Source organism: Phallusia mammillata, chromosome 5 (genome assembly GCF_965637545.1).
Source record: "Phallusia mammillata chromosome 5, kaPhaMamm4.hap1.1, whole genome shotgun sequence".
Classification (NCBI taxonomy): domain Eukaryota; kingdom Metazoa; phylum Chordata; class Ascidiacea; order Phlebobranchia; family Ascidiidae; genus Phallusia; species Phallusia mammillata.
In genome coordinates this window covers 4295393-4307359 of record NC_137256.1, presented here as the reverse complement: position 1 = coordinate 4307359, position 11967 = coordinate 4295393, and the positions used below count along the sequence as shown (strand labels likewise).

The 11967-nt window shown below is 39.2% G+C and overlaps 3 protein-coding genes across 7 annotated transcripts in view; 2 read left to right on the top strand and 1 right to left on the bottom strand.

Annotated features, from left to right (window-relative positions):
• The first annotated feature begins 31 nt into the window (after positions 1–31).
• LOC145229211 (E3 ubiquitin-protein ligase RNF10-like) lies at positions 32–6440 on the top strand. Of its 2 annotated transcripts, none has more exons than XM_080094510.1 (13): positions 32–448; positions 601–776; positions 1485–1693; positions 1793–1883; positions 2066–2250; positions 2334–2502; positions 3181–3288; positions 3629–3725; positions 4180–4310; positions 4786–4920; positions 4988–5207; positions 5468–5712; positions 5779–6440. In XM_080094510.1, the coding sequence occupies exons 1-13, from the start codon at positions 355–357 to the stop codon at positions 6073–6075; spliced, it is 2157 nt and encodes a 718-aa protein (XP_079950636.1). In that variant the 5' UTR covers positions 32–354; the 3' UTR covers positions 6076–6440. The 2 variants fall into 2 exon arrangements, with proteins under 2 accessions (XP_079950636.1, XP_079950635.1); XM_080094509.1 differs by having other exon boundaries at positions 4168–4310.
• A 701-nt stretch (positions 6441–7141) lies between these two features.
• LOC145228371 (actin, muscle) overlaps positions 7142–11967 on the bottom strand; it is a 5918-nt gene continuing 1092 nt past the window's right edge. The window contains exons 1-6 of one of the 3 annotated variants that reach the window (XM_080093416.1): positions 8838–8920; positions 8616–8760; positions 8232–8556; positions 7991–8152; positions 7667–7858; positions 7142–7591 (exon numbers count right to left, since the gene is read on the bottom strand). In XM_080093416.1, the coding sequence (XP_079949542.1) occupies positions 7266–7591; positions 7667–7858; positions 7991–8152; positions 8232–8556; positions 8616–8747 (1137 nt within the window). In that variant the 5' untranslated portion in view covers positions 8748–8760; positions 8838–8920 and the 3' untranslated portion in view covers positions 7142–7265. Of the gene's footprint in view, positions 7592–7666; positions 7859–7990; positions 8153–8231; positions 8557–8615; positions 8761–8837; positions 8921–11967 lie in introns of those variants that run through there. The other 2 variants (XM_080093417.1, XM_080093418.1) reach the window with 2 other exon arrangements.
• On the top strand, positions 9901–11643 carry LOC145228370 (actin, muscle-like). Of its 2 annotated transcripts, none has more exons than XM_080093414.1 (6): positions 9901–9980; positions 10046–10203; positions 10263–10587; positions 10665–10826; positions 10957–11148; positions 11225–11643. In XM_080093414.1, the coding sequence occupies exons 2-6, from the start codon at positions 10072–10074 to the stop codon at positions 11548–11550; spliced, it is 1137 nt and encodes a 378-aa protein (XP_079949540.1). In that variant the 5' UTR covers positions 9901–9980; positions 10046–10071; the 3' UTR covers positions 11551–11643. The 2 variants fall into 2 exon arrangements, with proteins under 2 accessions (XP_079949540.1, XP_079949541.1); XM_080093415.1 differs by having other exon boundaries at positions 9927–9980; positions 10052–10203.

Below are 11967 nucleotides of genomic sequence, written 5' to 3'. Positions count from 1 at the left end.
CATATTGAAGTTTGCTATTTGTAACCTATTTTTGCAATTTTGTGTTGTAGGTGGAGAAACATAAGTTTCCCCATCTGTGGTAACCACTAAATTTATTAAAAAAAACCTGCCCTCCTTTTGGGAGAGATTTTAACAGATTTAAGATCTGTTAAGTGAAGGGCTGTCACCTTCACAATCACCTCATTTTTTCTAACTTCTCCTTTGAACTCATCAACTAAATCATCTTCTACGAAGAATTACCTATTTTCAACATTTTGTGACGAAACATGGCATTTTAATTTTGAGTCAATATGTCTTCTATCTTCAACTCAAACCAATTGGTCTGTGAGGCTGTCTGTGCAACCCAAGTCTCTTATGTCAATATCTCCAACCATGTCCTCCAGAACTGGTACTATTCCCATTTCGAAAGTATCCAGCTCAGAAAATGTCTGTGCTAAGTCCAAAGAAGGTGAATAAAACCAAGTTTTACATTTGTCATGTGGTATTGCTTTTTAGTGTTACAAAATATAAACTTGTTGTTGGATGATGAAATAGATAGGCTGCTATATTTTTTATAAAAAAAGCATAACTAAACTATTCTTTTTTAAAACTTCTTTTTAGATCGTAAAAGAAACAACAATTTTGCTAAAGCTCCCAACTCCTATCACCAGGAAAACACCACTAGCAGTTATAGCTGTAATAGAGCTCCAGGAAATGGAAAAGGTTCAGTTAATCAATTCCAGAAGCAACCCAGGTCTCGCTCTGGCTTCAAAAATGGTGGTGGACGTAGGAATCAGGTAAATGTATGTGTAAAATCGACTGAGTTTTACAATTGATTGCCTTTTTTGGGAAAATAATTATTTTGTCAGTGTCATGGTCAACCAGTTAGATGGGTAATAAGTTAACAACCGTTTTGTTTTGTTAAAATAACTCTTATTTTCTTGATTGTAAGTCGCCCTCGATTATAAGCTGCCCTCGATTGTAAGCCCACGTTAAGGTGTCAAAACAATTATGTAACTTACGCTTGATTGTAAGCCACATTTTGTGTTGTTAAGTTATATTGTTTAATAATGCTGCTTTATGCTGCTACATAGTACAACCGTTTGACAACAATTGTTAGTCAGGCAAGTAATTGTACCCAGCAGAGTGTATGTAAGTGTATATGCAACAGAATTTTTAATACAAAAGCAATAGAAAAAGCGTAAGTGTAGAAATAATATCGGTTTGTTTGACATCAAAATGTAAGCCGCCCTCTATTGTAAGCTGCACAAACAGTAGGATAACAAATTTTTTTAGCCGCAGCTTACAATTAAATAAATACGGTAATTGCATTTCATCAGTTTATGCTTACCCACTATCATCACCACCATCATGTTGTCCACATTGGATTGCAACAAGTTGCTTACACTAAAAATGGTCTTTAACTCCAGATTGCAGTTTTACTGGAGTTTTTAAAAATATTATAAGGTGTGCGACATTGCAATGGGTTTTATTGGTAAATGCAGGTGAAAGCTGAACAAAGAGATGCATTCTCACCTCTCCCTGTTGAGCAACATGGCAGCAAAAAGACAAACATGAATCATTTACTGAATTTCACATTTGATTCGAGTTTTGATGAGTCCTCTCCAAGGACTGTCTCAAGAGGAGGTTATAATCGCTGGAGACAGGCTGGCCATCATCATCACTTCAAAAAGGAACAGTTTATTCAAGCAAAGTAAGTCATATTTTTAAACTATGTCAAATAAACATGAACCAATTGAAAATACTGCGGGTTTATCATTGCCCAAGTTTAAACTTATATTTCTTTACACAGTTGTCAGCTGGTTGTTAAAGAAGGACCTGATTACAGTTTTCATGTTGCTGATGCTGACCTCCCAATTGACTGGGAATTAATTGAGAAAGTGGTAAGTTCTGCGTTAAAAGTGATTTGCTGGCAATAGATTACATCCTTTATTAAGTACTGTATAATGTTTGTTGATTTGACTGTGGTGTACCAAGTTTAGAAAGTTTTACTTGGCACATATTTGTTGCATAGGTACACTTTTTTGTAAATAGATTGTTGATAAAATTGATGTGATGTGCTTAGAACATGTGGAGCCATGTGACACCCTTGTGTCCAATCTGTCTTGATTCTCCCAATGCTGGACGGGTTACGAAATGTGGCCACATTTTTTGCTGGCCATGCATTCTGCACTACTTAGCCCTGGACACAAAATCTTGGAGAAAATGTCCCATATGCTACGAACCTGTGCACAAAAGTGATTTGAAAAGGTGAGCAAAGCCATCTTTGGCCCTCAACAGAGTTAAAAATTGTTTTTTAACTGAATTTAATAACAATAATTCACATGTTTCAGTGTTTCTGTCTATGAAGACCAGTTTTATGATCCTCAAAGCATACTGACAATGAAGCTAATGAAAAGGCAAAAGGGTTCCATGATTGCTTTTCCTGCAGACCATGATAGTGATTTCATGATGCCTTCTCATATGTCCTCGTTTGTTAGTGTTAGCAAATCACAAGTTCTGGTAAGTTAAAACATTGTCATCTTTAGCACAATGTTTGCCATCATAACTTGTTTATTTGGTGTATTTGTATAGACCGCGGGCCAGGTCCGGTCCGCGACCACATTTGTGGTTTCCAAATCGTATTGATAACTTTGTAACATTCAAAAATTAATATACTCCTCACGAAAGTTTTCCTGTCGTGATATATAGAATAGTATTATTACCTAGTTTCATGGGATTACAACACCAAGGATTAATCCAAAGCCAGTTTGTAACATCACAGACAAGACTACAAGTGTCAATTGTGCGCAAACAATTGCCTTCTTTTGTTACTTGTGACGTAATATACAAGCATTGCTCGAAAGATGAGAGGACCTATACAATTAACAGTGCATCACCAGATTTTAAATGGGATTGTAGAAAGACCATAACGCTCCTGGAAAAATCACCTCGTGGGCTAAGTTTGGAACGGCAGCGCTAGGGCATATAAACTATGTGACCTGCGCGAATCATTTTTATTCTTATCCGGCCTGCAGTGAAAAAAGTTTGGTGACCCCTGGTATAGACTATTTAAAGGTACTAGCAACACAGGCTGTTTGGTGATAGAGGTAATGTGGGATCAAAAGGCAAATTAGTGTAAAAAATGTAATTAAAGTAGCTTATACAATGCATTCACAGTTTTGCATCATTTTTTTACAGACCCAACGAAACTTGAAGTATCTTTATGCTGCCCCAGAGCAAGTGATATCAAATATTGTTCAGGTTGAAATGGAACAGCTTGAGTTTAAGCTTGCCACAGAAAGTGATGTAAGTTATCTGAGTTGCATGTAATCATTGCTCTCTGTTAAGATTTTAAACAAGGTCTTGTTGCTTCAATTTTTTGTCTTAATTTTATTCTTTAAATGGGTTTTAACCAGTGGTGGGATTCAGCCGGTTTGCACCGGTTCTATAGAACCATCACACTAAATTTTATGGGATCAGCGAACCGGTTAGCATCACTAGTTACTATCAATGGACTTTTTGTAACAGAAACGGCTAAAAAATATTACTTTTGATAGAACAGGCTGACAAAAAATTTGAATCCCACCAATGGTTTTAACTACCCCTTCATAAAATAATTATCCTATTCATGGCAATGTTTTGGTAGGACTTGGAAAAGCAGTTTATATATGCTGCGCTTGAGCTGTGCAAACAACGGCAAGCAGAATTGTTGGAATGTATTGAGCAGAATCAAGGACACAAAGGTAATTATTTTTCTCCCTCAAAAAACACTAACAAGTCAAATTACCCTGAAATAATGTTTTTTGTTGTGGTATGCTGTTTTGCTGTCATTGTGTGACTTCCTGTTTGTAGTGAGTCACTAAAATAATGATCAACATTCATAGCTTGGTTTTGCCTGATTGCATATGATGTGAAAACATAGCTAGTCTATCAGTGAATTCAAAACCCTGAAAAACCATATCATTATAAATGTAGGACACGTCGTAAAACATAACAACATTGGTTTACATTTATTCTTTATTGTTATGAGATATTGAAATTATAGCACTAAAAGTCTTTATTCAATTCAGGTCAACCATTTACCAATTTTTACTATAGGCCTATGCCTATCTTAAAATTGACAAGCTTTCAAGATCGGAGCTATACAGAAAAAAGTTTGAGAACCACTGATCTAAACTAACTTAGTTACTTTGTTAGTGTCTTCAGTAAATCCAGAAGATACTAAACAGCAGGAAAACAATTCAAACAATGCTCAAGTTGCAGAAGAGACTACAAAACCATCTGGTCCAATGGAATCACCTACTGACCATATGTATTACTTTTATCAGGTAAATATTTCGAAATTAGCATTGTGCTGAGCTGCAGACAGTGCACACTGTTTCGACCTATAAGGTCTCATCAGTGCTGCTGGTGACGAGCACTCCAGTTTGTTGGGAGTAACGGGGTAGAAACCCATGCCCCACCTATTCTGTGCGATGGCACAACTGGGCATACACAAAGGAAACAGGCTCACAGTGGCCAAGCAACTACTTGGGAACCAAAGTGAAATCGGCTCAGTGTCACAGTGTCAGTAGGTAAGGCATGGGTTTCAGCTTTCTACCCAGTTAAGCTCAAGAAACTGGAGTGCCGTTGGATGGCTACACTAGCCAAGGCAGCCGATCTCTCGGCACCAGTTGCACTTATGAGACCTTATAGGTTGAAACAGTGTGCACTGTCTGCAGCTTATCATTTATTGACTGGATGCTTTTAGCATTGTGTTGCCTTTGTCACGAATACCTCTGGTAAATTCAATTGATTTAACAGGCCAAAGATGGACAGCACATTTACTTGCATCCTGTCAATGTAAAATGCCTTATACACCAGTACGGCAGCTTCGACAAATGCCCAAAAGAGATAACTGGTAAAATTCTGGAAACAGAGGATTACACAATGAATGAGGTGTGACTTGAACTTACTCGTGTTATAAAACTGAATCAAATGACTAACACCTTGCTACTTGACTAAGAACACGCGCAAACGCCATCGTTATCTGATGCATCTGCCGCTCTCGCTGGAGTTTCACGTGACCGAGCTGGATTTGCGACCTCCAGTGGTGGAACGGTCGACACTGGAAGCGTTCCGTGATCACTTGGAACGACGCGCAGCGCAACGAAAGCGGAAGGCGAGGGACGAAAAGCGAGTGTTGCGGAAAGGGCACAACGCTGAAATGCGCAAGCAAGGAAAATGTACGTGTAAAATGTAAACATTTCGCTTGTACCACGTAGCGGAAATGCACTGATGTTTTGTTGGTTATTTGATTTGAACACCATATAAACGACCACTTACCAAACCCCACATCTAATGTTGAGCACTGTGCAATAATCCAATTCTGATGGGCAATTTAAAGGAAAGTTGCATAAAAATGTTAGGAAAATACCGGTTTTTTTTTGGAAATTTTGGTGTCCGGAGTTTCTTTTATTTACATATATCAATGCTCTTTTCACAGATCCCGCTGCCAGAATCAGCTTGGAAAGTCAAAAGCAGTTTCCACAATTTCCTGGCTGCTCTAACGCAACACCAGGTTCATTTTCCGTGTTGCTTCCAACGCCGGAAACAAGTCAGTCAGAAAATGCACAGCCATACAACGCGAGTGAGGAGTTCTTTGAAGTTGGGTCGAGTTCGTCTGTTAGTCCTATAGTGGCCAGCGCCGCAAGCAGTGTTGACAACAGCGCCGGACCCTCATTTGCGCAGGTAATAAACTACCGCAAAACCAGGTTGCATTGCATTGTTGATTTACTTATGTTCTGCCGTTTGTAGATGCTGCGAAGCGCCAAGTCGAACGAGCAGCAGTTGTGGCCGCGAATCGCTCCAAGTACATCTAAAATCAGCCAAGCGTCGAACACGTCATCACTTGACGTAAATGATGACGAAGACCCTGATTACGTGGCACCGCCGACCTACCAAAGCTCGTTCGGCGACGCTCTGTCCACGGCTTTGTCTCAATTGAGTACTGGTGCAAGTGAGGCGCCAAAGAGCAGAGGTAAGAAGGGCAAAGGTGGCAAGAAAGGGAAAAAGGTTCTTCTGTTCAGCACAGCAGGTCAGCAGCACCAGTAAAAAATGTTTGAGCTAAATATTGGGTTTCTGGTTGGAGATTTCTCTGTACATAGCATGTATTTACGGCTTTTATGTATTCGATGTAAGGCAACAACGCGATGTAATGTTCTCTTCTGTTGTGCGTTGTAATTTAATTACTCGGCATGTTCTTAGGCTTGTGTGAAGTATACTTGTACGAAATGTGTGAAGTGTAAAGATTCATTTATCTGCTCGCAACAAAAGTTCACACAAGAAACAAAAAAATTCAAAAATGTATTACAATTTGTTTATCAAGCTAACTTCTGTTATGTGCCTGGATTCCTGGTGTTGTAGTGTTGAAAAATAAATGTGCCGCAAATAACTAAATAAAATTGAATGCTCTTGCATATTTTGTGTGTTTTTTTCGGTTAGAACAAACTTATGTTTTTTTCCGGGATATTGGGATAATCGAAAAAGTTTGTCACATGATAATGTGCACATTAACAGGTTAGAACAGTGGTTCCCAAACTTTTTTATATTTTTTTCAAAACGGTCCCTTGCCAATATTTCGAGGGCTCGCGGTCCTTAAGCCTAAATGTGTATTTCATAAAAACGAAAGTTGATTGCAGGATTTTAGCTAGTTATGCAAAATTGCGCAAAAAATCATCCAAAGACAGCTTGTGACATCACAGGCAAGACAAAAAAGCATTACGATTGTGCGCGAACAATTGCATTTTTGATAGTTGTCATGCAATAAAGGCTATTGTTTAGCAATGGAGACAGTCGATTTTCAATTCTACTTTAATTTAAACTTATTTAGTGCCACAAACTGAGAATTATAGAATTACTTCAACCGCTTCGCGGTCCCCCCAAAATTGCCTCACGGACCCCTAAAGGACTGCGGACCCCAGTTTGGGAACCGCTGGGTTAGAACTACATACGCGCGAACTCAAATCACAATTTGCTAAATTTAAATTAGAAACTACATTAAAGGTCCGAAATTAAGTTTTTCAGTTGGCTTTAATGTGCAGTATAAAACTTTACCCCAACCCAAATAGTCCTAACTGCAAACTTTTAAGATTTGATAAACTCAAAAACAGAAATAAAATGGTTTCTTGATATATTTTATTTGTTTCCTGGCATCAAGACAAGCTATTCTTGGTATCACGTTTTGTAAAGAAATTCTTCAATTTGGACTCAAATTTGCAAATAAATTAAAACGAAGCGAAATATTAAAAGCACTTTCGGTGAACAATTGATGGGCCGGCTTCGTCATATTCTTGTTTGGTGATCCACATTTGTTGGAAGGTGGACAAAGATGCAAGGATTGATCCTCCGATCCAAACAGAGTATTTCCTCTCTGGTGGAGCGATAATCTTGATCTTCATGGTGCTTGGAGCAAGAGCAGTGATCTCTTTTTGCATCCTGTCGGCGATACCAGGATACATGGTGGTTCCTCCCGAGAGGACGTTGTTGGCGTAAAGATCCTTTCGGATGTCGATGTCACACTTCATAATGGAGTTGTATGTTGTCTCGTGAATACCAGCAGATTCCATACCTACAAACACAGAAACAAAGTAAAAAAACATTGCCAGTTAAAATGTAGCGATGAACATACACAACTGAAACTTACCAATAAATGATGGCTGGAAAAGTGTTTCTGGGCAACGGAATCTCTCGTTACCAATGGTGATAACTTGACCATCGGGAAGTTCATAGCTCTTCTCAAGAGAGGTTGATGAAGCTGCGGTTGCCATTTCTTGTTCGAAGTCAAGAGCGACGTAGCAAAGTTTTTCCTTGATGTCACGAACGATTTCACGTTCAGCTGCGATTGAATTTTTACGTTGGTTAGTTTTTGAAAAAAAAACATTATCACAAACAATCACAAATTGTCACATATTTCTTACTGATACAAAACTGTTTAACGAGTATTCAAGGATTTGTTTAAACTTTGTACCGGTTGTGACGAAAGAATATCCTCTTTCTGTCAAAATCTTCATCAAGTAATCTGTGAGGTCACGCCCGGCCAAATCCAAACGCGCGATGGCGTGTGGGAGCGCATATCCCTCGTAGATTGGGACGTTGTGTGAAACACCGTCACCAGCATCAAGAACAATACCTAAAGAAATAAACAGCATTAGGCTATTGAAACGACATTTTACTAAAAGTAATGTTTATTCAGAAGATTAGAACATTACCTGTGGTTCGTCCAGATGCGTACAGTGAAAGCACGGCTTGAATGGCAACATACATTGCTGGCACATTGAAGGTTTCAAACATAATTTGGGTCATCTTTTCACGGTTGGCCTTTGGATTAAGTGGGGCTTCGGTGAGGAGGGTTGGATGTTCCTCGGGTGCGACACGGAGCTCGTTGTAGAAGGTGTGATGCCAGATCTTTTCCATATCATCCCAGTTGGTGATGATTCCGTGCTCGATGGGATATTTGAGAGTAAGGATACCACGCTTGCTTTGCGCTTCGTCACCGACATAGCTGTCTTTTTGTCCCATACCGACCATCACACCCTGCGAACAACAAAATGATTCGGTTTTTGAATGTACAATTTTATCATTTTGTGTCTTACCTGATGTCTGGGTCGTCCAACAATAGATGGGAAAACAGCTCTTGGTGCGTCATCACCAGCGAATCCGGATTTGACCAATCCTGATCCGTTGTCGCAGACAAGTGCGGTCTGATCTTCTTCTGAGTCCGACATTTTGATTTTGACTCTACAAACAATTATCAAGTTGACAAAACTTTATCTTTTCGATTGATATGACACAAATATTGTATATTTTTCACTTACTTTTGAAATGCTTGCTAGATGTTGTTGGACGATGATGTTGAATGTGATGTGTCCAGCAGTAGATTATTATGTTTATATACCAAAGCTAGTAAAAAAGGCAGACATTTGGGCATGTCACCAGCTGTCGTATGTCCCGCCTTAATGGCAATGCCGTTGACCAGGTTAAGTGTTGATTGATTGACACTACCGTATTTGGACAAAAGTATTTCTATGCCAATGCGCGACATAGGGGGGGATAAAATACTCCTTTACTACAACTTCGGTTGGCTGAGTTTCATGATTGGTGTTGTGTGTCGCTTGGTGTATTTCTCTTTTTCCAATTCAATATACAAATATGTTTTTAATAGATTTTAATAGTGATTTTGTACTAACAGTTGACGCGATACATCAAGCAATAGTGGTCTTGTATATAACTCCAAAACCTTTGATCTGTTCTAATGGCCCTTTCTGTGCATAATACAAATAACCGTTAACAGGATGATCATTATAGCATATTGTTATGTACGATCATTACAGTATATTTGCGGATAGGACTATGTTTTATTATAATTATATATATATACAAATTTGGATTTAGGCAATGACAAACTTCATCAATGCCTGGGTACTACTGTCATTTTTATACATGATCGGTGTTTAACGAAAAGACATAGCAATTTAATCATGAAATATCGAACATATTTGCTAAAAATTGCGACTGTCTCCAGTTTGTAACAGTACGTTCAGCCGATGTATTGGACTGTTTACTCTATGCATTGTCTTAATAAAATTCAGTTGTTGCAAATTGTGACCAATTATGCGTGATAACTTTACCCCAAAGCTCCAAAATTAGGCTATGTGGTATTTGACATCGATGCAAATGGAAGTATTGCTGCAAAAAAATTCAACACAGACTTCGAAAAATCGCAAATGTTTCAACATTCGCAGTTAAGACGCCTTGTCTGTGTTAGACATCTGCCATAGCACGCAGGGGTGATGTCGCGCCTTGTGATTGGCAGCTGATACTGTTGCCAATGCCCGTATTTGGCAATACGTCACCCTTTCAAGCGTTTTTCACACACGGCAATGGTGTATAAAAGAAGATGCATCAGTTTGAAACAACACATACATCAACGTATCAACTAATTTAAAGTACTTAAAAAGGTAAGAAGTTGTTTTTAACTGCTTACTTTAACATTCTAAAGTTGCAGCTAATTTTACGGTCTTAGTTTCAGAAAATATACGCAACACTAAAATGTCAGATTCCGAAGAAGATCAAACCGCACTTGTCTGCGACAACGGATCAGGATTGGTCAAATCCGGTTTCGCTGGTGATGACGCACCAAGAGCGGTTTTCCCATCCATTGTTGGACGACCAAGACATCAGGTAAGACACAAAATGACAAAATTGTACATTCAAAAACCGAATCATTTTGTTGTTCACAGGGTGTGATGGTCGGTATGGGACAAAAAGACAGCTATGTCGGTGACGAAGCACAAAGCAAACGTGGTATCCTCACTCTCAAGTATCCCATCGAGCACGGAATCATCACCAACTGGGATGATATGGAGAAGATCTGGCATCACACCTTCTACAACGAGCTCCGTGTCGCACCCGAGGAACATCCAACCCTCCTCACCGAAGCCCCACTTAATCCAAAGGCCAACCGTGAAAAGATGACTCAAATTATGTTTGAAACCTTCAATGTGCCAGCAATGTATGTTGCCATTCAAGCAGTGCTTTCCCTGTACGCATCTGGAAGAACTACAGGTATAATTTAATAACAAAATTGCATGCTTGTCATTTGTTATCTATAACCTAATGCTGGTTACTTCTTTCGTCATTAGGAATTGTTCTTGATGCCGGTGACGGTGTTTCACACAACGTACCAATCTACGAGGGGTATGCGCTCCCACACGCCATCGCGCGTTTAGATTTGGCCGGACGTGATCTCACAGATTACTTGATGAAGATTTTGACTGAGAGAGGATATTCTTTCGTCACAACCGGTACGTCAACAAACCTAAGTAGTCTTATGGAAAAAGCATTTTGTGAAACGTTTTTTGTTGGCAATATATGCGAAACTGCAAAATTTGAAACCTTGATAAACATATTTCATGTTTTGTGTTTTTTATGCAGCGGAGCGTGAAATCGTTCGTGACATCAAGGAGAAACTCTGCTACGTCGCTCTTGACTTCGAACAAGAAATGGCAACCGCAGCTTCATCAACCTCTCTTGAGAAGAGCTACGAACTCCCCGATGGTCAAGTTATCACCATTGGTAACGAGAGATTCCGTTGCCCAGAAACACTTTTCCAGCCATCATTTATTGGTACGTGCAAAGCCATCATTTATTGCTACATCGTAAGTTTAAATCCCCTTTTGTAACATTCTTGCTATGCTTATAGGTATGGAATCTGCTGGTATTCACGAGACAACATACAACTCCATCATGAAGTGTGACATCGACATCCGAAAGGATCTTTACGCCAACAACGTCCTCTCAGGAGGAACCACCATGTATCCTGGTATTGCCGACAGGATGCAGAAAGAGATCACTGCTCTTGCTCCAAGCACCATGAAGATCAAGATCATCGCTCCTCCAGAGAGGAAATACTCTGTTTGGATCGGAGGATCAATCCTTGCATCTTTGTCCACCTTCCAGCAAATGTGGATCACCAAATGTGAATATGATGAAGCCGGTCCATCCATCGTTCACCGAAAATGCTTTTAAATCCAATTGGTCCAATCGTATTTTTTTATTTTGCAAAAACTGTTTAAGTAATTTGACTTATTTGTGGACAATAAACAACTAAATATTGAGGAAGTCGAAAGTGTCTCTTTCTGGTTTGAACAGTTAAAAAAGTGTAGTTCTTGACTAAACGCAATGTTTATCGAAACAAACCGTTGGTCCGACTAAACTTTTATCTAGATCTATTTGCGAACAAATTCAATGTCCGACGTCCTTCATACGATTCAAAGAATCGATCAACATGTGCAAAGTCAGTCCGTGAATGTGTATCCGTTCAAACACGTGGGAACACAAACTCACTCCATTGGATCTCACCCAAATTGTGTTTTTTTTTGTCACGTAATTGATGCAAATGGTTTAGAACAGGGTCTTTTGAAATATGAGGGTTTACGCATTTTG